At 41.3% G+C, this 24,709-nt stretch overlaps 1 protein-coding gene and 1 long non-coding RNA gene across 2 annotated transcripts in view; one reads left to right on the top strand and one right to left on the bottom strand.

Annotated features, from left to right (window-relative positions):
• Positions 1 to 766: 766 nt before the first annotated feature.
• The window catches only part of LOC136311104 (uncharacterized), a 47,891-nt gene continuing 23,948 nt past the window's right edge, over positions 767 to 24,709 (bottom strand). The window contains exons 2-4 of the long non-coding RNA XR_010726687.1: positions 19,946 to 20,095; positions 3,029 to 3,083; positions 767 to 1,345 (exon numbers count right to left, since the gene is read on the bottom strand). This is a non-coding gene — a long non-coding RNA (uncharacterized lncRNA). The remainder of the gene's footprint in view (positions 1,346 to 3,028; positions 3,084 to 19,945; positions 20,096 to 24,709) is intronic.
• Positions 8,975 to 24,709, top strand: part of SPMIP4 (sperm microtubule inner protein 4) — a 31,694-nt gene continuing 15,959 nt past the window's right edge. The window contains exons 1-5 of the mRNA XM_066240316.1: positions 8,975 to 9,150; positions 9,795 to 9,952; positions 18,867 to 19,016; positions 20,928 to 20,999; positions 22,948 to 22,977. Of these exons, the coding sequence (XP_066096413.1) occupies positions 9,819 to 9,952; positions 18,867 to 19,016; positions 20,928 to 20,999; positions 22,948 to 22,977 (386 nt within the window). The 5' untranslated portion in view covers positions 8,975 to 9,150; positions 9,795 to 9,818. The remainder of the gene's footprint in view (positions 9,151 to 9,794; positions 9,953 to 18,866; positions 19,017 to 20,927; positions 21,000 to 22,947; positions 22,978 to 24,709) is intronic.

Raw genomic sequence — 24,709 nt, 5'->3', positions numbered from 1 at the left:
GGTCCCTGGGGGACAGAGTCACTCCTAAGTAGGTACCACTGCACTAGACTGCTCTACTCTTCTTTGTATCCCCTCCTGAGCTTAATAAAAATCATGACTATTTATTATTATAACTGCTTTAACACTCAATGCTGTCTTACCCATCTCTGTCATGCTCGTTTTTATACATGAGAACAAAGCTCAGAAAGAACGTCCTGAAGAAGCAGAGCCAACAGGTGGACTGAGAGGGTCTGTCTGACTTCACATCCGTGCGCTTCCCCTCCGACGGCTATCCCGCCCCCCATCACCCTGCCTCCCAGCCAGCCCTCAAACGTGGTAAGCCTTCAGGAAACCTTTGTTGAATTAAGCTTAAAAAAACAAAAACAGCCCTGGCCGGTTGGCTCAGCGGTAGAGCGTCGGCCTAGCGTGCGGAGGACCCGGGTTCGATTCCCGGCCAGGGCACACAGGAGAAGCGCCCATTTGCTTCTCCACCCCTCCGCCGCGCTTTCCTCTCTGTCTCTCTCTTCCCCTCCCGCAGCCAAGGCTCCATTGGAGCAGAGATGGCCCGGGCGCTGGGGATGGCTCTGTGGCCTCTGCCTCAGGCGCTAGAGTGGCTCTGGTCGCAACATGGCGACGCCCAGGATGGGCAGAGCATCGCCCCCTGGTGGGCAGAGCGTCGCCCCTGGTGGGCGTGCCGGGTGGATCCCGGTCGGGCGCATGCGGGAGTCTGTCTGACTGTCTCTCCCCGTTTCCAGCTTCAGAAAAATGAAAAGAAAAAACAAACAAACAAACAAAAAAACAAACAAACAAACAAAATCATGAGTGCCCTAGAGCCCAGGAATAGATCCTCAGTGTTTTCTAACGCTATATACAGATTTCATAGAGAGGAAAGGAGGACAGAGAATGGGATGGTGGGAAGGAGGGAGGAAAGAAGGAAGGAAAAAGACCACAGATTTCTGGACAGCTTTGATAAAGTATTTACCTTAATAGCAGGTGAGGAGATGCCTATCTTGTCAGCAATTTAAAAAAACTACCTTATGAGTCATGATTATAAAGGGTAAATAAAACATCACAGAAGAAATGCTAGAACACTTTTATCTTAGACTCTAAAAGGAGCAATCAACGATTTTCCCCTCCCGGAGCAGACAAAGCGCCATTGTTGATGATGAAACTTCAACTATCAGTTTCTGCTTCAATGGAGAGCTGAACCGGTCAAGAGAGCCACTAAAATATGTAGTCATTGGCGAGTGGAGTGGACGAAAGGCGCCAGTGAGATAAACTTCCACAAGGATAGGTCCTTCAGTCTCGGGCCATTTCCAGCCTCTCACAGATCTCATCCGTCAATTAGCACAAAGCAGCAAAGGAACTAAAATAAATCAGAATAAAATACACGGACCTGAATTGTAGGAGAATTCCAGTATTGGAGCCTTCCCCTCCCTCTCCCCCTGGCAGAGGTTCTGGGGAAAATATAATCACTTTGCCTCTTAGAATCAGGCCTGAATTAGAAAAATACTTCGTGGTGAATGTTTGTTCCTCCTTTATTATATCCAATATTTGTTTTAACTTTCTATTTATTAAGTGGCCCCGAGTTCCTAAGATGTGTATGAGGTATTGCACATTTTACTGATTGTTGTTAGAGGTATTCAAAAATCAGGGAGATTTCACATGCCTATTTTATGTACTTTTTTTTTTTTTACTGTGGTAAAATATATATAACATAAAATTGAGCATTTTAACCATCTTCAGTGTATAATTCAGTGGCATTAAGTGCATTTCACTTCTCTACCTCCTCCACTCTCTAATTATACTCACAGTGTGGAGAACCTAAATAACCATACCCAAAGCTTTAGCGTTGCTTTGCCCACCAAAAAAATTCCTACAAAAACACTAAAGTTGAGGCTTTTTAGAGATGCCCTGACTCTGACAGACTCGTATACTATTTAGGAGTGTCTCGTTTTTCACCAGAACAGTAAGTTTCCCCTCCATTCCCTTTAAGCTTGTTTTGAACAGAGTGATTGTTGCTCATCTTTTCTCTCCTGAACTATGTTATGATCTCACTAGCACATACCATACTGGATCACGTGGGGCCCGAGCTAATGCTTCTCGGGAAGTACCTGGAACAGCCAGGTGTGAGGAGTATTTACATCATAACAGTGAGGAAACTAAGAGTTGGGTTAGTTTCATTTTCCTGAGAAATGAAGGATGGTCAACAATCACTCTAAGCTATTTTATACCACTCTTCTTTGAACTTCATAGCTCTATCACATTCTTCCTAATAGTTCAATTTCTTTTTTCATTCATAATGATATATATGATATATAACACTCCACTCTCATAATATAACACTCATGTAATACACTCATTCTTATGCAGAGCTTAGGAAACAGGAAGTATTATTGCCCATTATTCTCTCCCTAACTACAGGAACTAACATATGAAAGGAGTCAAACAGGAAAATCACAATTACAATCACAAATTCAATTATAACAAGATCAATGTCAAATTAATACTCTTTATAGAGACAGAGAAATATCATTTAATCCTGAAGAAAAATTATCTCGAAATTTATTCTACTTCTCACCAGATTTCCAGGCATTGGTATCCTGTGGTTAATAATTATAAAACATAAAACTATTGTCTCTTCCTTAAACTATGTAACAATACGGATGAGCTATAGCAATGCACCTACCACTTTTTAAACAACATGTAGCTTTTCCCTTATAATTTAAAGCACTGCAATGTAACCAATGTTGCAAAATTGTCCTTAACCACTAGAGGGCAAAAAATGCTCCATATTTGTACTTAACTAATTTTAAATTCTTTGACAAAAACAACAATAACCACCACAACAAAAATAAGTCTCTGAAGATCGTCTGGTTTACACTGTACAATACACTGTAAACTTCAGGCTCAGTCAACAACTTTAAATTTTTAATCAACAGTTTATAGAAGGCAAAGTAAACATTTCTGCAGCCTGAGTCTAACTATGAATTGAGAGTTATTAGCATCAGGGAATCGGAACATCCTTAGGAAAAGGTGGAGTACTTACACAAAAGAAAACAAGCTGCGATCGAGAATCAGCAATATTCTTTCTATGTTAATATCTGCAATGAAATGCAAAGGTTGTATTGATTATAAAACTGAAACTGTCACTGAAGCTACAAGGCGACCAAATGTTAAAATATTAGCATTTGACTCTGTATTTTCTGTGTGTACCTTCCTCCACAAACCGACTATAGATCTAACTGTGGCAAAGATGTGTTTAGTTTCCCATTAATATATCTTTTTGACCAATTAATTTTGTTTCCCTTCCAATTAAGTCATTTGCATTTCAGTAGCTAAAGCATTACTTTGTTTGATTAGAAACCATAACCTCTTCACTTTTTCACTCTCATTAATTAAAACACGTCATGGTAAATTAAGCCATTTGGATTTCAGTCTGGATGGGTGACATTTTAACAACTGCCCCTTCAACCTCCTCTCTCTGTCAATCTTGGTCATGTCCTACATCCTAGGACAGCGAGAGGGCGATGGTGGCAGCCTGGGAGAGGAGCGAGCAGGCTTGGAGCCAGAGGTTATACGTCACTGGAGTCAGCGATCTCCTTGATGCATGAGCCTTTCACTTGACAGTCAAACCTTTACCTTATAGAGCTATGTGTGACCTTACCCGCGACACTAAATCATTTCTGAAGTCTTGTTTCTTACCCTAAGCAAACCTGCTCTCCCCACTTTTCAGATCTATGGGCCCTGTTCACTCTAATACTAATAAACACCAGATAAGGTAGCAGTGTCATTTCTTTTGGACTAGTGAAAGCCACACACTTTTAAAATCAGGGCTAGTCACAGAGGAGTGAGTGTTCTGTATTATTGCCGAATGGTAACATTGGCAGGTTGGAAAGAAACGGATAGCAATTACAGCTGTGCTGTATTAGACCAAACAGGAGCCAGGGAACGGTGTCTGAGCAGACTGGATGGCTATACATCAGGAATATCACAGGTGTCGTTTCTGCATGAATTGGGAAGCTGTACTAAATGACTTCCAAAACTGTGTCAGTCTCCTTTTAAGATTGATTTTATGTTGGAAAGAAATACATTGCACACAGTTTAAAAAGTCAAAAGAATTCTACAGGGTAACTGCACCCAGTTTTCCAAGGACGATTCTGACTTAAGTTTATTATCCCAGTGTAATTTTAATAGTGCCCCTTCGCCCTTAAAAGTGTCCATCCCAGTTGGGTGAAAAACTACTGTCTCAAGCCCAACCTCATCCACCCCCATTTTTTTTCCCCAGAACCAACTACTCTGAATTCATTTAGAATATTTTCTACATGGCTTCAAATTTCTGAAACAAACAAAAAGCAAACAAAAAATTATTATACTACTTGTATTAGTTAAAAATTGCCTTTCAATTCAAGGAGGGAAGAAATTGTTGACTTAAACAAATAGAAATGCGTGAAAGGTACATTTTTGAAGGCTTAATTCATTTAAAAATGACTTTTCCTCCTTCACACTTTGTTGGGATTTTATATCCATCCAAATTATCAACAAAGTGTAAGAATCCCAGATAAACAAAGTGTAGGGATAGGAAAAGTAATGCCATTGTTAAGACAGGCTACCTACAGCTCCCTTCAAAGTCAGATATGGTGCCTAAGCTGTCTGCTATTAGTATATTACTCTTAAAACTTTATCATAGGCATGGATATAGAGAAAAAAAAACATAGTATGTATAGGGTTCAGTACCACCCATGGTTTTAGATATCTACTGGGTATCTGGAAATGTATCCCATAAAGACAGTATATGTTAACTTATACTTAACATATACAATGTACATGCTATGATACAATTTTAAGTCTGTGTGTATGTAATTTTAAATCCTACAACAGTCTATGAGGTAGGTATTATCCTCATCTGGCATGTGAAAAAAATCATCTAGGTTTGTCTGGAGATCAAAGCTATGCTCTTATCCTCTCTCCTGTCCTGACTTTCCTTTCTTCTCTGTGGAAGGTTAAATGTTTCCTCTTATGTTCCCTGTCAGTGAGGTGTATTACCTCTGTATTACAGCACTAATACTGCAGTACCTACTGGTTTATATGATTACCTCCCTCCCCAGTACGGTAGTCCCCCCTTATCCTTGGGATACATTCCCGGGCTCCCAGTAGATACCTGAAACCGTGGATAGCACTGACCCCTACATGTGCTGTGTTCTTTTATATATGTACATGCCAATGATAAAGTTTAATTTATAAAGTAGGCGAAGTAAGAGGTTAACAATTAATAAAAGTCCAATTATAGCAATATACTGCAATAAAAATTCTGTGACTGTGATCTCTCTCTTTCTCTCTCTTTAATAATTGATCCAATAACCAAAATAGCTACTAAGTGACTAACTGGATGGGTAACATAAAGCATGGAAACTTTAGACAAAGGGATGATTCAGGTCCCAGGCAGGGCTGGGGACAGCACGAAATTTCAGCATGCTACTAAGAACAGCGTATAATTTTAAATTAACAAATTTTTTTTTTATTTCTGGAATTTTCCATTTAATATTTTGAGACTGCTGTTGACAAGGGTAACTGAAACCATGGATTAGAGAGGACTACTGTGTCATTGTTACTACTAAGATGTGTGTGAGTTATCAATTTATTAGCTCTCAGCTCCAAATCCACTCTTCTTGGCCTTGCTCTGTGGCACTGGAGCTGTGACCCTGCAAACATTTCTCCTTGGTTAGATGGTAGAACTTAAGCTCGTCAATAGAGAGCACAGCAGTGACAATGGAAGGCAGTGATGACAGGAAGACCCTTACATTTCAGGTACTGGTCCTCGGTTATTGCTCAGCACAAGAGCCCAGAAGCCACATAGAGGAGTTCTGGCTGTGCCCTCAGATTGCTCTTTCTCCACCAACAGCCACATCTGTCTGACACCCTCCAGTAGTGACAAGCCACTTCTACAGAAGAGTCCGGCCCACTCATACCCTCCAACAAGAGCAGACCGCTCCTAAAGACCAGTGTCAGCCCACGTGTAACCTTTCCACAGGGTCTCTCCAGCAAGGTAGTGAAACTTATTTCATTGTGGATTCCCAGAAGCAGTGTCCCAAGACAAAGGCAGTGGAAACTGACAATCATCTTAAGTCCTTTGTCTAGAATTGGCACAGCATTACTTCTACCGCATTCAAGTGGCTAACACGAGTCACAGACCAGCCCATACAGATGTGGGCAGGAACTACACATGAACACTAATGGTGGGAGGTGTGGTTCATTGGGGGCCATCTTTAGAATCTACTCCACCAGAAGCCAGGAAGGAAATAATAGCATTACTACGGTCCCCATTTCCATAATTCCTGAAGCTAGAATTTGTCAGAGCTCACGGACCTACACAGCACAAAGAATGAACCCCAATGTAAACTATGGACTTCAGTGGATAAAAATATAACAATGTTGGTTCATCAATTTCAACAAATGTGCCACACAAGCACAAGGTGTTAGCAGTAAGGGACACCTTGGGGGGAGGGGGAGGCAAAGGCGTATATGTGAACACACGCTCTGTACTCCAGACTGCAGTCAGCCCTCTCCCCTGCCCCCGTGCCTGTGTACATGACAGCACTTTCCACTTCAAAACACAGTTAGGGAAAATGGTTTTCTAGAACCTGTTGGACTCCCCTCCCCCAGCCCAACTGATCTGCCCTGGTTGCTGGTCCTGTTTACCTTTGAGACGGAGCACTCTGTAGGGCTCTGAGTGGTCAGTATGGCCCTCAGGACACCAGCTCTCGGAGGCAGAGCTCTGAACCCAGCCAGTCACGGGGCTGCTGCCTGCCACCCCTTTCACCTTGCAGCTGGTCCTGGGGCACCTGTGCGGTGCTCTGCTGGTGATTTCTGAAAGCTTGAGACACGTCCCACGTCTCCCTGCATTTCCCTGGCAGGTCCTGGTATGTGCTGTGGTGTCTTTGATACTAAAGAGATGACAAACTACGAATTGAGAAGGCGCTAGGCAAAAAGCATTCTGCCCGTGATGAGGTCTGTGAAAGACAGAGTGAGAATATGGGACCAATGGCACAAGCCAATGAGTCTGTCAGGCCGCCTGGGGTGCAGGCAGTCGGCCCACGTTACAAACCTCATCCTTGTTGGTACTGAATACGCACCTGAGCACGTTATCACTCCAGGACACGGAGGACTCTCTGGAATGGGATGGGAGAGCCAGTCTGGGAACAAACTTCTCCAGCTGGCTGATGAAAAACCCACCTCAAATGCATCAGACGTCAATGGAGAACAACTTCAGAAGAAAATAATTTCAGTGAAAACAACACTCTTTTTTTTCCCCAGAAATTCCAGCCTGACTTGTGGCGGTGCAGTGGATGAACCGGCAATGAGGTCACGGGTTCAAAATCCAGGACTTGCCTGGTCAAGGCACATACAAGAAGCAATGAGTTGATACTTCCCACTGCCCTCCCCTCCTTTCTCTCTCTCATTCTCTCTCCTCTCTCTAAAGTCAATAAATAAAATCTTAAGAAAAAGAAAAGAAAGATATTCCACAACTGCTACAACAAGAAATTATGAGATAAAGAGACCAGGAAAGGAGGAGAGACAGAGGCTGGAGCACTCGAACGCATGAACAGAGAAAATCAGCCATTTAATATCAGTGTCCAAACACCAGCGGCAGACCACCCTTTCACCTGATGTCCTTGGAGATCACTTAGATCATCTGAAGTGGCAGGTCAGTTGAACAAGACAGGGAAGCAGAAAATGATCACCCCATCCTTCGGCCACAAGTTGATCTGAAAGGTGCCCCTAATGATGCCAACCTCAATGTGTTTCTTCATGTTGAGGAACATCATGGCATAGCCAGACAATTGTGAGAAGAAAAGCAAATAAATGAAGAGTTTACAGCACATACCACCAATCTCCAATCAAGGAAGTATTTTTGCAGTATGAAAACTCAAACCTAGGAAGTGAGAGTGGGCAACTGAAGCTGAACCTTCCAATTCTGCCTGAACCACAGGAAGATCACTTAAGGCAACTTGGGAAAAAACTGAGGCAGAAATGTGCTGCTCTCAAGTGGAAAAACAACTTCTCAACTTGCCTGAATACATGAACTCCACAAATCAGATTTGTATTCTCTACAGCAGGGGTCCCCAAACTACGCATGCGGCCCCCTGAGGCCATTTATCTGGCCCTGCCGCACTTCCAGAAGGGGCACCTCTTTCATTGGTGGTCAGTGAGAGGAGCATAGTTTCCATTGAAATACTGGTCAGTTTGTTGATTTAAATTTACTTATTCTTTATTTTAAATATTGTATTTGTTCTCATTTTGTTTTTTTACTTTAAAATAAGATATGTGCAGTGTGCATAGGGAGTTGTTCAGTTTTTTTTATAGTCCGGCCCTCCAACGGTCTGAGGGACAGTGAACTGGCCCCCTGTGTAAAAAGTTTAGGGACCCCTGCTCTACAGGAAGATGGCGGAAGACATGGGCAAGGAATTAGAGAGAAGCACTTCTTTCTATTGAAAGGAGACCACCTTCTATGCGAAAAGGGCTCAGGAAAACTGGAACTCAGCCACGTCGACTGAGAGAAATGAAAGCTCAACAAGATAAGGAAAGAAAATGATCGCAACAGACACCCACCCAGGGGAATAAGGACCCGGCCCCGTGCTAGGGCGCAATCCCAGGGGCTGGATGGAAAGCAGGGCCCCGGCCGGGAGACACCACTACAACAGGCAGCCCTCGCAGGAGAAAATGCTGCCGTCAGTAGAGGGCGCCCGGGGCGAGGAGCGGGGACGGAGACCCGGCAGGACCGCGGCCGAGGGACCCGAGCCGAGGGCCGGGCGGTGGAGGATTCTATTTCGCCTCGGGACTGGGCGTCTGGTCCTCTCCCCTCGTTCCGGCCCCGCTTCCGCTTCTGGCCGGTCCGGGAGCGCCTGGGCTGGCTCCCGGCGAAACCTCAGCGAGCCGGCGCGGCCCCGCGGGAATGTATTACCTAGCGCCATGGTCACGGTCGCCGTCACAGGCGCCCTCAACCCCGCCCCTGGCCGCCTCGCAGTCCCTCCTCCTTCCCCCGCACCTGCCCGCGAGCGCCCCGGGGCCGCGGGTGCGGACGACGGCGGAATTCCACACCCGCGCAGGCCCGCCCGCTCTGGGGAGGGAAGCGGGGGCGCGGCCAGTGCCGCCGGCGGGCTGATGTCCCAGGTGCGTCCGAGCGCCGCTCGGCGGGGCGCTGATGGCTGGGAGGCGCGGCCTCAGCCCCCAGGGCCCGCGGCGCCTCCTAGGCAACCCCTCCACGTCCGAGGGAGGGGTGGATTCTCACCCTTTGGGGGTCCTGCTCATGCTGCACCACTGATTATCCGCTGCTCTGCAGAGGACTTCCCTCGTTCAGGATACCCGAAGCCTTTTGCTTCTGTTGGATGAGTCTCCTGCTTTTTAGAAACGCCATGGGGGGCGGGGGTGATCAGCTAAGTGTTCCTGAGTGGTTATGGTTAAATTTGAAGCAAGAATTGAATTTCATGTCCAGGTCCATCTTGTACGGACCTACAGGTCATCCACATACTGTTCAGAGTACTTAGGAACATCTTCCACTTCGTGGATTTGTTTCCGTTGAAATTTATTTCCATAGAACTTCACTTGCTCTTTATTAACTGAGATGACAGCTGGGGATCCAGAGGGGCTCTCGGTGAGGAAGGAAGTCCCTGATTTCTCTGCACCTGCGCGGGTTGAACAATCTAGCACAATCTAGTACGAAGCATGTTTCCCCGCCTGCCCTGAGAGAGGGTCAGCATGACAGTGACCAAGTCAGGCCACTTCCAAATCAAGTGTGCCCTCCTTTCCTTTTCCAGATTGTGCCTTTTTAGCCAAGAAGCATGGAGGTCCTCCACAGCAGGCCCTGTTGCTGCAGGGAGCTTGAAGGAGCGGACACACTGTCAGACACATTTTACTCGAATGAAGTGCACACTCCACTGCAAACAGTTTCTCGCCCAACTGCCTCAGAGGACAGGTAAAACAGTAACTAGAGAAACTGAAACAATTTAAAAGGATTTTAATATATTTGTATATTTTTATATATGAGAAAAAAACACGGATGGTTGTGGAGCTCTTCTGTTTATCACACCATAGGGAAAGAATAATATCACAATTATCTAAACCTTAGTGCTAAGGTTAGTTAGGAACTTGATACAAAGTAAGTCGGTGTGTATTTTTAAAAGGTAGACATCAAATTCACCCACTACATTCTAGAACTCTAGAATGATTGGCTCCTTCAATTAAAAGTTAATCTGTTTCAAACATTTTTTAAATTTTATAACACTATCTGGTTAAAAATACTCCCAGAATCTGTTGTTCATAATGCTGCCTAAATTTTTGCTTTACAAAATTTTCTATAACACATTAATTACAGAATATGATTAAAATTGCGTCTAACGTATATTGAGTCATTACTGTGTATAGGCACTGTACCAAATGCTTTCAATGTAGTGATTCTTTTAATCCTCACAACAACCCTGTAAGATAAGTGTGGTTATTATCCCCATTTTATGTATGAAGTAACAGGTAAAACAAAATTTCCAAGATCTTAGTGCCAGCTTTTATGTATTGTATTTACTTGAATCATTTTGAGAGGAAAAGGATTCTCAGAACACTCAAACAGTGAAAAACTAGCCTGTGTAGTTGTTTTCTTGTTCGTCTGTTTTGTTTGTTTGTTTTTTTAATTTCACTTGGCCAAACCTCTCACTTAAAAATTATTTCTTTAAGAAATCAGACAGGAAGTCACCAGCCTCTGTTTAAACACTTCCAAAATGGACATCACTACCACACAGGCAGGCCATTCCAATTTTGAATGTTTCTGATTGTTATTTTCTTCCTACTAAGAACGCTTTCCTCTTAACTTCTACTTGCTGATCCTGGTTCTTCCCTCGGAAGGCACACAAAGTAAGAAAAACCAGTCATCTCCATGAGAGCAGCCTGAGAAGGTGTGAAGATTCTTTGGCACTCGAAGTTCTCTTTGCCAGGCTAAATGCTGGCTCTCAACAGACTTGACTCTTCTTTCTTCTTGCATCTAAGGCTCTTGCCATCTTGATGAGATGTGCATGGATTTGTTTCAGTTTGTAAACATGCTCCTTGTATGAATAAGGAGAAAGAAAACTTCTTTCCTAATTATAAAACTAACACATTCCTTATGAATAATTTTGAAATCATGGAAATCCATAAAGAAAACAAATTTTCATTTTTTTGACAGAAAGAAAAATTATGAAATTAAAGCACAAGGAAGACAACCCCTGGAAATCCTTTATCCAGAGATAACGGCCACTGTTAATATCTCAATATGTATTCTCTTTGATTTCTTTTTTTTTATTTAATGATCAGATTCAATGTATTTTTTTTTTTGTAAACTGCTGTTTTCACTAAATGAAAAGGACTATTTTCAGATTTGTAGGAAAGAAAGCTAAGCTTACGTCTATTGAGCCAATCCTGCTGCACCTGCTTTCTACTACTACCTGAGTCCAAAAAGTGGCTGTCAGCCCAAAATTCCTACTCAGCTCCAAGGGCTATCAGAGTAGGCAGGTTTCCACCGAGTCTGAGGGAACCCTTAGCAGATCATGTGTGACCTAGGGATGCACAGTTGACTCTGGCTCAAAGGCAACATTGTGAGGATCTATGGTTGGCCAAAAGGATGTGAGTAGGACTGTAGGTCTGCCATACCTGACTGATTCTTCATCTCCTCAAAAGTATTCATCTAGGCTTTTCACTGAAATGTTGAGCTCTTATATCTAAATGAGCCTATGGTTGGTTAATAATTGGTTCCAAAACCCTCTAACTGGCATGAAATTTAAGAGAAGCATCTTTGAGAAAGTAACTAACTGCTTTTCATTAACTGACTATAAAATAAACACGTGTTCAGTTACAACTACAATAAGGCTTTATTTGAAGTAATACCTATGTACAACCCTGTTCCTAATGTATTTTGAACTAAGTTGGTAATTTTAACTGCAGTGAAAAATGATTTCCTCGCATCGGCCTACTTTTTTTTCTTTCCAGAATAAGCAATGCACTCTATCACCATGTTACCCACCATGGTATGCAGACAGGGTACATCAAAATCACCTGGCCCGCTTTCTAAAAATACAGATTCCCAGGTTCTGTCTGTAGATATTCCAACTCACTAGGTTTGAGGTGTGTCTAGGGAATAGGCACTTTTAGAAGTTTTCCAGCTTATTTTGAGAGCCACTGAGCTAGTGGAAAGCACTAAAAACAGTAAGAAAACCAGGACTATGGTTCCGGCCCACCCACTGTCCTGGAGCAAGTTCATCTTTGTATTTCAGTTACTTCTTCACTGGTAAATTCTGAGGCAATTACAGTAGTCACTAATACAGGGTTGGAGCAAAAGTACTCACAACTGTAAACCTGCTTTTGCCCCTATCCTATGTATATACTCAGTTAATTGCCTCATAAAATATTAATCATTGGTGGAGTTCTTTTGTATTTCTTCCATTGAACATTTAAGAATGGCAGGTACAGGTATTCAGAACCACAGATGTCTCTCCCCTCTTTCCATTCGGTGGACATACCCTTACCTCTAGCAAGTTCTCTAGCTCAGCAGGCAGACAAACAGCTCGATTAACGAAGCGCCTTGAGAATTGCCTAAGATTCCACTACATGTTCCCATTTTGTTTCTGGATTTATTCCATTGCTTTCTAGTTACCAAATTTTTGTTTTTGTTTTTTTAGATTTTTTCCCATTGGTTTGAGGGAGTGAAAGGGAGAGGGAGAGAGAGAGAAAGAAGCATCGACTTGTTGTTCCACTTAGTTGTTCCATTTTAGTTGTGTATTCATTGATTGCTTCTCATACATGACCTGGCCAGAGGTCAAACCCATGACCCCGGCACGCCAGGACAACACTTTATCTCCTGAGCCACCGGCCAGAGCCTGGATGCTTTTTTGACTATTAGCTCTCTGCCAACTAAAAGTGAGAGTATCTTTGTTCTGAGCTGTCCTTTAATCATGCCTTCTAATAATTACTAAATTCAGTCCCTTGAGATTGAACTGTAATGTTCAAAATTCTGTAAAGTGACATCAAAGAGATACTGATTATTCACAGGGAGCATGTCTTCCTTTATTTATTAATTTTAGAGAGAGGAAGGGAAAGACAGAGAGACTGAAACATCGATCTGTTTTTGTGACCCGTGATCAGACCCACAACCTTTGTATATCAGGACAAAGCTCTAGCAACTAAGCTATCTGGCCAGGGCAGATCTTTCTTAAAAACAAGTAAACACTTAATTTTTTGAGGTTACAGGTTATAACACTAACAATCTATTATTTTCTTTGTTATGGAGACATGTATTATTTAAACTTTAAAATTATTTAATCCTTTAGTTTCAATATTTCTTTTAATTAGTTCCTTCTAATAATTTTTATTAAAGCTAATAAAATTAGTTCCTTCTATATAAGTTTTATTAAAGGTAAATATTTGTTGAGCTTCATGTAAAGCTAAGGGAATAAATGTGAGACTCTAAAATAAAAGGGAAATGTGACTTATTTTGCTCTGCCTTTTATTTTAAATGGTTCTTTACAACTTACTGGCATAGATGCCAACTCAAATGATTGATTAATATTTCTACTGGCTCATATTTCTGGGACAGTGTAATATATAGGGGTCAGATGTTGAGAAATTGACTCATCTAATTTAAATGTAACTTTTAAAAACTTAGATATTAAAGCTTAGATTGTCATTAATCAAATGTGTTTAAATTTTTTCACTTGTCATACCCCCCAAAGCATGTCTGTTGATCATAGTCACAGTGCTGATGACGGCCTCAGAACTCTGATCTGAATGCCACCACTCCTTCTACAGCACCCCAAATCAGTAGTCCCCCAGATCCGCCCCGACTAGCTAGTGCAGAGGTTGGCAAACTTCTCTGTAAAGTACCAAACAATAAATATTTTAGATTTGACAATTTCTGTGGAACCACTCAACTTTGCTATTGTAGGGCAAAAACAGCCTTAGACAATAGACAATAGATAATGAATGATTGTGGCTGCATTTGAATAAAATTTTACTTAGAAAGACAAGCAGTAGGTTGGAATTGGCCTACGGGCTATAGTTTGCCCACCTCCATTAGTGACTTTATAAGATAAAGCATTCCATGTGTAAGACAGCCATGCATGTTGGTTCTTCATTCCAATCAGCAGATACTGACAGGGAATTACACTTAGCAAAGCACTGTACGCTGCAGAGAAGAAAGTGGCTGCACAGCCATCTCTCTCTCTGAGCGCCTCTCCCGCGGTTCTAACTGGCTCCCTGTTGCTGGTTTACTTCTGACTCATCTTTCACATGAGAGGGGTAGCCTTGTGGGGTCCCAGCTTATTTTGGAGATGGTCTCCTTTAGATTCCTCGCCTGGCTAATACCTGTATCCCTCATCCTGCAAAGTCTTTAAAACAAAGATGAAATTTGAACAAATTGGCACTGCCCTAAAGTCAAAAAAGGCTTCTGTGCTTGTTTCCCTCTCTGGGTCTTATTTTCGCTCTTATGAAGGGCTGCTATCCCTTCCTTTTAAGAACACATTTTTCTTTATTTTTCTCTTGTTTTGCTTTGTCTTCACCAGGCAAATCAGTAAGGTCAAAGAGAAACAGAATTCAACTTCCCCAAGAAAATTTAACCCAAAGTACAATTGGTTTCCTTTTTAAAATGCTCATGTTATTGTCTGCTCCCAAGTCAATCAATTTGTTGAGCATCCCATATTTGCACAACACTCTGCTATGTCCTGGGGAGTCTGTGGGGAGTGTGGCAGAGCCCTTGACTGCAGTGACCTGTCCTCTTTTTGCTCGGCAGTGAGTCAGTGTTCTTTGTTCTCTAGAACATTATACTCTTCGTCTCGTGGTGATGGATAACTGTCTTATGGAAGTAGATAACTCAGGGACAGCCAGATGGCAGAGATGCTCAGGGTGAGGCCTGTGGGAAGGACACGGAGCTTCCTGGTCTGAGCACACTGCTCTTCCTGCATCTCCACGTGTCCACCAACCCAGAAGTTCCCTTTTCAGCATTTCTAATTGTTTTTAGTGGGAAGGTTGGTCTAAATAATCTAGATCGCCTTTACTGGAAACTAGAAGTCATGAAATCCTTCCTAAGTAAGAAGCAGATCTTTTGCCAGATCGCCTTCGTGTTTTGTGGGGCCCCCCCCCCCGCCCCAGCCTGAAGTGTTCAGTACTGTGTCAGAGGCTGCAGGCCAGGAAACAGATCGTCCCTTCACTTTTGCTTTCTCGCTCATGTCTCCCTGCATTCAACAGACGTCCATCTAGTTCTAATCCTTTCCTCTGAAGCATGGACATAACAGTGAACAAGACAGTCCCTGCCCTTCACTTCCTTGTTAAGAAAGAGCAGAAAATGTCATCTGAACTACCAATTTTTAAGGTCAAGCTAAGCCCTACCAGTCAGTGTAGGAAAGGCCCATGTCTCCGGCCCACTGAACGGTTGAGTTGTAAGGGGCCAGACTACTGAAGATTTGATTTCTGTGAAAGGTAGCTGCTGAATAAGGCAGTGTTTCTACGTCTTCAGCATGCATAAGAATCATCTAGAAGGCTTGTTAAAACAGATTCCTGGTCTCCACCCCCAGAAATTCCGATTCTTTGGTTGGAGGTAGAGCCTGAGAATTTGTCTTTCTAACAGTCTCTTAGGAGCTGCTGATGCTGCTAGTCCGTGATCCCCACTCCGAGAACCACTGTTCTAGAGCTCCAGATAGAGCTTAGGAGCAAGTGTTCCCTGCACCTTCACAGTACTCTCCATTTTTTTAAATCAAAAGATAATCTGTAGCCAAGACGAATCAATGGGGAAATAGTCTTGTCAACAAATGGTGCTAGGACAACTGGATAGCCACATGCAAAACAATGAGGTTGTACCCTTATCACACACCAACCACAAACATGAACTCAGCATGGGTCAGAGACCTAAATTTAAGAGCTAAAACTAAAAAACTGTGAAGAAAAAAAAATAGGAGTAAATCTTCATGATCTTGGATTTGGCAATATTTTCTTGGATATGACACTAAAAGCACAGGCAACAAAACAAAAAAATAGATAAATTGGACTTCATCAAAATTAAAAACTTGTGCTTCAGAGTATACTATCAAGAAAATGAAAAGACAACATAGAGAAAAAGAGCAAATATTTCCAAATTATATCTCTGATAAGAGACTTGTATCTAGAATATATAAAGAACTCACATCTCAATATTAAGAGAACCCAGTTTAAAAATGGAAAGGATCTGAGTAGACACTTCTTCAAAGATTATATACAAATGGCTAAAAAGCACATGAAAAAATGCTCAACATCATTAGTCATTAGGGAAATGCAACTCAAAACCACAAAAAGATACCACTTCACATGTACTAGGATGGCTATAACTTTTTTAAAAAGGAAATTAACAAAGTGTTGGCAAAGATACGGAAAAGCTGGAACTCTTGTACATCATTGGTGGTAGAAATTTTCCACCGTGGAAAATAGTTTGACATTTCCTCAAAAAATTAAATATAGAATTACTGTATGACCCAGCATTCCACTACTAGGATATATATATATACACCCAAAAGAATTAAAAACAAGTATTCAAACAAAAACTTGCACACAAATGTTCACAACAGCATTAAACAAGAGCCAAAAGGTAGAAACGACCTAAATGTCCACCACATGAATGGACAAAGAAAATGTACTATAACCATATAATGGAATACTATTCAGCCATTAAAAGAAATAAATTACTGAATGTGAGGGCGATCTGGCTGCGACATCTGTCACCCCATTGGTCGCCAGGGTTGATTCGGCTGATCTGGCTGGCTAGGCGGGTGTCCCCTTCCTCCCTCACCGCTCCATGTGCGTCCCTCCCGAAGCTGCGCTCTCGGTCGAAGAGGACGACCTTCCCCGCTAGAGGAGAGGACCGTTCTTCGGTCAAGGGTATACGAGTAGCTGCGTTCCCCTGCTAGAACCTCCAAACAAGTCTCAAGAAATAAATTACTGAAATTTGATATAGTAACAAAAGCACACATAGGCCCTGGCCAGGAGGCTCCGTGTATCGATAAAGTGTCAACCCAGAGAGGCACCAGAGGTCACAGGTTTGACACCCAGTCAAGGCACATAAGAGAAGCAATCAATGAGTACACAACTGACTGGAACAACTAAGTGAAACAATGAGTTGATGATTCTCCCCCTCTCTCTTTCCCTAAAGAAAAAAAAAAAGACCACATATCGATTTCATTTATGTGGAATGTCCAGAATAGGCAAATCTATAGAATGGAAAGTAGATGAGCGGTGGCCGTGGGCGGGGAGGGGAGAGTCGGGGATGGCGGCGAAGGAGCACAAGGTGATGTACTTTCTAAGGTGATGAAAATGTTCTCGATTATAATGGTGATAGTTGTACATGTTCATGAATGTACTAAAAACAATTTAATTGCACACTTTAAAGGGATGACTTTTATGGCATGTGGGTTATATCTCAATAAAGACATTTAAAAGAAATAAGCATACATACTACAACCGTAAAAAAAGAAAAGGTAACCTATAGGCCAGTGGTTCTCAAAGTGTGCGCCCTAGAAGATTTCCAGGTGCGCCCGATGGTATTCCAGAGAAATATGTGCCTGTCGGGGACCGAAAAACCAACAGGGTTTTTGGAGTTTAGATTTTTGGGGGGACAGAGGTGTGGGGAATTGGCTGTAAACTGACAGTCTGCCCAACCCCCCACCTCACTTGCCTGATTAGGTTGCAAAAGGCTGTTAAGCTGTGGTGCTGGATTGTTTACACTACCCCCCATGTTCCCCAGAAAGACTGGAGGCAAGATTCTTCTATCCTTTGTTTGGTGTAAAGCTAAGATGATATGTATGGTGGAGGTTTTCTGCACTCAACACAATTAAGAGTAAAAAGAGAGGAATTCTTCAATGTATTCACTAGGAAACGAGAGTTTGCCTTTCAAATATTTGCCCAAGCATTGAAGAAATCGCTAGGACACATCAGGCTCATGTTTTTCATAAACACAAGAATGAAAAAACTTAATACATTCACGCCAGGACCTGCCAAATTTATTAAATCTTACTAAGAATGTATCTGTATATATAAAAAGATAACTTTTTTGTCATTTTTTAAAATTTTTAACCCCTCTTTTTTACGAATTTTAAAAAGCGTAACAAAAAAATTTTAATGTCAGAATAAATTTAATTTTGTCATTTTTATTTCATTTAATTACCATAAAAGCACACTTGGACTTTATTTTTTTTCTTTAATATTTGACTTAATTATTATAACATATTTCTCAGAAATTTGTATATAGTGCGCCTACAATTATTTGTAGGATTTTAAATGCGCCCTGACTTCAAAGTGTTTGAGAACCACTGCTCTAGGCACCCAGGAATTTAATCTCATTCCTTCAGCAATCCAGTGATGCCTAAATAACCAGTATCTGTTACAATCCACCCAGCACTGAGATTTCTGTCTGAGTTCTGAAAATGTAATCTAAAAATAATTTTGAAACTATGGGCATATGAATTGTTTATCTTAGTCCGTTTGGGCAGCTATAACGAGCTACCACAAACAACAAACATTTATTCCTCACAGTTCAGAGGCTGGGAGTCCAGGGTCGTGGCACCCGCAGGGTCATGTCCAGTGAGAGCCTTCTTCCTGGTTCACAAGGGGCACCTTCCCGCTGTCCTCACATGGTGGGAGGGGCTAGCAAGCTCTCTGGGGTCTCTTTTATAAGAGGGTAAGACCCATTCATGAGGGCTCCACCTTCATGACCTAGCCACCTCCTAAAGGCCTCACCTTCTTATACCATCACTCTGGGCGTTAGGATTTCAACATATAAATCTGGGGGACGCAAACATTCAAACCATAGTATTCCATCCTGAAGCTATTTAAAAGTCTCTCTTTTTTCACAGGTATCAGGAATTAAGGGAGTCACTCCAACAATGCAGGCTTCCATGGGGCGCTGACAGGGAATGTGGTGGAATGATCCCCAAATGTGAACCTCCTTGTGTCACGGGCAAGGGACATCGGCACTATGGGTTTGGTGGACACATCTGGCCAAGGTAAATGATCTGTCTTTCACATGGAGGTATTTATTATTCACTTTTATTTCTATTGTGAGTCCTTTATAACTCAAATCTACCTCCAAACTTCTTTTACTACTCATAAGAAGACACAGATGGACAGGAACAGATCGATGTTCCTGTCTCTCTCTCTCTCTCTCTCTCTCTCTCTCTCTCACTAAAATCAATAACTAAATGTTTAAAAAAAAAGAAATAAGACACAGATGGAAAACTAATTATATACTTTCTAATTGTGAAATGAATTTTAAAAATCTGTGTTTATGAATATCTTTGCTGTCCTTAGAGATGTTTAAGTATTATTATCAGAAATTTTGATTAACTTAATTCCCTCACTAATCATACTTTTTCTAAAATTACATAAATGGAATATTCCTGAGAGAGATTAAATTAAAAATGTTTTTTCTTGAGCAAATAGCTTCCCTAATTTGTACAGATGTTCTTGATTTTTTAGAACTTTTTATTTCTAATTTGTTCATCAATCTATAGTCATTAGAATCTATTGGGCATTGTTTTTCAATTATTAAAATATTTCAAGCATCAGTTATAAATCTTAAAGTCACTCTTTCAGCAACTTTATTTAAAACACAGGTTAAAACTGAAGAGAACGCAAAAGAAAAAAATCTGAGCAGCAAATAAAATGTCACATTATTTACTAAAAATTATAAAATTTATTCAAACTAAAATCCATCATCCTTCACACAAGGCCCCCTTCCTCCTGCTTTCTCTAACAATCCTGGCTACCTACTTGCTAACAATCAAGCTGACTAGTTTGGTCGAAAGCAGCTAAAAGGAGTCTGGAAAGACAAGTCACAGCTAGAGAAACAGTGACAACAGGAACGGTGGCGGCCAGCGACCTGTTCGAAGCCTCAGTAAAGCAATGAAAAGCAGACAAAGGAAAATGTTCTCACCTCCCCCAAAGGGAAGACCCAGGTCTCATCAGTTTCTGCTTCCAGCTCCGAGTCCAGCTCTCTGCGTGACGTTCACTCCTGTCTAGTTCTGTCAGGATTTCGTCTCCATCGTCCACATGTTTACACTTAATAAACCATCACAAACACACCCTATATGAAATAATAGAAAAGGAGAGGAAAAATTAGTTAATATATAAAAGTTTACAGGACACAACAAGAAAGAAAAAGATGGCACACGATTGTATTTCTTACTTCTACAGCTGGCATGAGGCTCTTGTCGGTGTTATAATCTCCTTCCTCCACCACCCATTCCAAGTTCCTTTGCCCTCAGCCAGGACTGGAGCTGGTACAAGTTCATTACCTGGTGAAGCAAACCCAAATTCTGTTTCTGCCAGATCTAAACTCTTAGTGTAAGGCTGCTACAGTTCTCCGTTAACTGTATGCAACGAGAAGCAATGCTAGGAGGGGTCTAAAAGATGCTTTAGGTTCTAGAAATACTTCTTACCCCCATCACTGTATAGGAGCAGTGCTCTTGCCCCTTGCTTTGAGGATCAATCATCCCAGCCTACTTGGCACCGTGCTTTCTTGCCTGTTTTCCCCAGAGTCATAAGGAGCCCCAGACTACCACATCATCAGTTCAACTTCCAGTTCCATGGGACTATCGTTGTGTTCTCTGATGAGAGCATTTTCTCCCTTGACCTCTGAACCAGCAAAGCCCAAGGGGCTGTGGAAGAAGGAAAAGTTAGTTCTCCAGTGTAACAGAAAGTAAACCGAGAGGCATCACCCCCACGTCCAGCCTTCGCTGTCTTAGAGCGAGCATTCTAGCTTTGGGAGAAACTATTTGTTAGTCTCTGGTTCAGAGCTTGTGCCACACTCTTTAGGACGACACTCAGCCATAACTGAGTGACTTCATTAGGCTAGTCTACCATTCTGCACGTCTGATAAGTTGTTCAACTTAATATTTTCTTTTTTTTTTTTTCAGAAAGCTTCCTATTGAACAATTCTATTATTTGACACAGAACAAAAAAAGTGACACCTATGGGAATGACTCTTTGTAAGTTTGGGGTTTCCTTTCCTTATATGAGATCAAATAACATTTTTAAGTGAAAATGAGTTATATGAGAAATAAAATATTCCCCAAATGGGAACTTTTAGAAAACACAAAAATGTCCTTTTTTTAATAGCTATAATTAATCATAGAAACCAAGACCAAACAAGTGACAAAAATAAAACAAATAAACCTAAAACCCACTAATAGTTTGTGGTATTTAAATAAGAGAAGAAAAAATAAGAAAAATGGAATAGTAATGTTCAAAGAGATTTTGTACAGGCCATCGGTCCATTTCCCTGCCTTTGACCTAGTTAATCTAATGAAGACGTTACAATTCTTTAAAGGTTCATAGAAAACGCACCACCTTCAACAAAGTTTTTAATCATAATTTTATGAGATGTTTATTATGAAAATCTACAAATAACTCTTAATAAGTAAGATTACTCCCTATGTCTCTTTTAGATAAGGAATACTTGGTATTTATTTTTTGCACTTTGAAATTGTTTGTTGTATATATTACAAAAGTGATACTTTCAATTTTCAGATAAAAATAAAACACTGCTTTATTAAAATTATTAGGAATCTGTTGATAGGTAGTAAGTTAACAGAGGTCAGCCACAAGAGGGAGCCAAAAGCACACACTTGTGGTTACAGGGCCCTGTTTACGGCTTTGGGATTAGTTCAGTGAAAAGTAGATACGGAATAGGGCAGTAAAATACTAGACTGGTTCAGGTCAAGGATCTAGTGTCTCTAAGTATTTTTTTTTCCATTCATTTTATTTTCAAACAAAGTTTTTTTTAAAGAAGCTTTCCTTTTAATTATTTCTCCATTTTGAATTAAATCAATTTTAGAAGTATACTTATTAATATCATAGCTAAATCTGACACATAAGAAAATTTTTATATGTTGACTTCATGTTTCATAAACAATAGCCAATCTAGTAACTCTGGATCCCTTGGATTCTTATAGTCATTGCCTCCTGTTCCCCAGCTCAACCAGAAGAAATACAGCTGGAAGGCAGGACCCACAAACTTAAGAGTCCAAATAAAGAAGGACATAAACTTTTATGGTTCCTGTGAATCGTGTGTTTATAATATATGATAGACTAATAAAATTATATGGCTAACATACCATTTTCTAAATAGAGAAACAAAAAAGAGTATACCCAATCTTACTGATCTTTACTATCAACTGATTAACATCTGTCCATTTTTCATGCCTGAGATATTTCAGAAATATCTGCATAGTTTGAAACTAATTGTTGGAATCCAGTGAGAGTGGATGACAGTCCTTCCCTGGTACGGACTTTGTTCCCGGGCTGCAGAATTAGAGCTTGGCATGCAGGGCTCAGTACTTAGTCAACACCCAGCCTTCGAATGCACTGACTCAGAAACGGCATACCTTCAGAACCTTGCTCAGTTCTGTTCGCACCTGTAGGTCAGCTGGGAGGAATCAGCTCTTTGTCCTGGGCAAAGGACAAAGCTCACTCACACAGCACAGATTCATCTTCTCCAACCAGGGCACACTCGGGTCACTTTAGGTCGTGTGATTGCACCACACGCAAGGTGGCAGGCTGCCTCAGAGCACTGTGGCTACCGCCTGGCTGTGAGGGTGAAAGTCAGTAAGAACCAGAGCTCTGTTAATGTTAGAAGTAGGCGGTCCTGCCTGCACTGCAAATGAGGAATGCAAACAGGTGTTGAGTAGGACTGAAGTTCAAGGAAGAAGAATGGAAGAAACTGACCAATAGACAACTGAGGTGTGATGACATCATCTCTCTCTGGTCAGGTAGTCAGGGTTCCAGAAAATCAACGGCATAAAGTCAATATTATCTTCCAGACACTGTAGTTGGAAAATTGGATACTTCTTTATTCTTAAGCAGGTTTCTAATAGTAATGCAAGCTTTAAAAAGTCTTCAATATAAATTAGGATTTGTTTTCTGTTTTTTTTCTAGGCTGCCCAAACCACCTAATGCAACAGTAGGGTAAGTATACAGCTGGCATTTCCCTTCCCTGTTCTAATCAAGAAGAAAGGATTGGCAATCCATGGGTTTTACTGTGAGGACACATGAGCCTTTTCATGAAAGGGTTTAACAAGTGGGAGGAGAGGCTGGTATGAGTCCAAGATTAGTGTTAGTGATTTCCTACAATTACATCCCCTGCTAATCTTTTTTTTTTTTTTTAACAAATGTTTTTAGTCGTTTTAGGTTTACAGAATTATTGGAAAATAGAGTTCCTACATACCTTATACATTGGTCACAATCAATGAGCCAATGTTTATGCATCACTATTAACTAGAGTCCACAATTTAATCAGATGTCCTGTTTTCCCCCAGTGTCCCTTCTGTGTTCCAGGATTCCATCCAGGACACCACATTCCATTTAGTAGTCTCCACATGGCTGTGACAGTTTTGCAGGCTTTCTTTTCTTTCTTTTTTTAACAATGTACATACTGTTGAGGATTGCGATCCAATATTTTGGAGAATGTCCCCAGTTGGGGACTGTCTGGTGTTTTCTCATGAGTAGAACCAGGTATGGAGTTTTGGGGAGGAAGAGGTGAAGTGCCATTTTCATCAGGGCCTATGAACAGTACATGCCATCAATGTCCTTATCACTGTTGCTGTTGACCTTGATCCCGGAGGCGAGGTAGTGTTCGTCAGCGTCCCCACAGCACAGTCCCGCTTCTTCCCTCCTCTTTCTGTCCTGTACCCTTTAGAAGAAAGGCATCATGTGCAGCCTCCACTTAGAGATCTCGAACTATGTTCCTCCTTGTGGACAAGGTACCTACATAGCATAATGGCATCCTTTTCCATGGGGTCTGTCTGTCCCACCCCATTTATTTATTCATCCACTTACATCAATATGGACTCGTGGCTGTTTATGTTGTACTTGGGTACCTGAGTAGTAATCTGTACTATTTTGTTACTCAACTTGGCCATTGGGAACTCTTTTCATTGGTTCCTCTATCCATATCCCTATTGTTATGGGGTTTTCTGGTTTGTTTGTTTGAGGATTTCTTCACTTACTGTTGTGGGGTTTTTTGTTTTTTCCTTTGAGCACTTCCTTAAGTCCTGGCACTAGAAGATGCTCCAGAAACATATATTTCCTACCTGGTCCTAGAATCAGCCATTTCTCCCAGGAGCCCAGTTCCTTCTACTGAAGGGTGGTGTTGGAAACCAAGGCCTGAGCACTAGGCGGGCTTGGTGCTCCTAGAGTCTCTGTCCCTATCAACTTAACTGAAAATAATAAGCTGACGTTTAAAACTGTGTTGCAGGGAAAGCAAAGATCTACTTTAAAAGCTATTAAAATTAAAGCCTAGGTTGTTTGGGGTTTTGTTTTTATTTAAAACTATGTGAAGACCTTTGTTTTGGACTTTTCAAATTCTCTTCATAGCAATATGTAAAGTAAAGCCTCTTTTATTGAGTTCTTTTTATCAGATCACCTGTCTGCTGGTAGCCTGATAAATTCCAAAGTCTCTTCTTTGGCCTCTTTGTCAAGCAATGGAAGAGCTTTGTAACATCTTGTTAAACACTTTTGTAAATCTTGCTCAACAAGGTAGATTGAGTCCCAAGACAGCCTATGCCTCTAACTGAATGATAATATAGAAGAAGAACCAAATTCCTTTATTTAAGTGCAGCTGAGGTTAAGCAAATATTTGATGTTCTGCCTTTTCTTATCGTGTCTTCTCTATTTAGGGCCTCAAGACACACAAAAAAAA

This window comes from Saccopteryx bilineata, chromosome 7 (assembly GCF_036850765.1).
Source record: "Saccopteryx bilineata isolate mSacBil1 chromosome 7, mSacBil1_pri_phased_curated, whole genome shotgun sequence".
Taxonomy (NCBI): domain Eukaryota; kingdom Metazoa; phylum Chordata; class Mammalia; order Chiroptera; family Emballonuridae; genus Saccopteryx; species Saccopteryx bilineata.
Note: the sequence above shows the minus strand (reverse complement) of the source record. Positions and strands in the feature narration are given on the sequence as shown.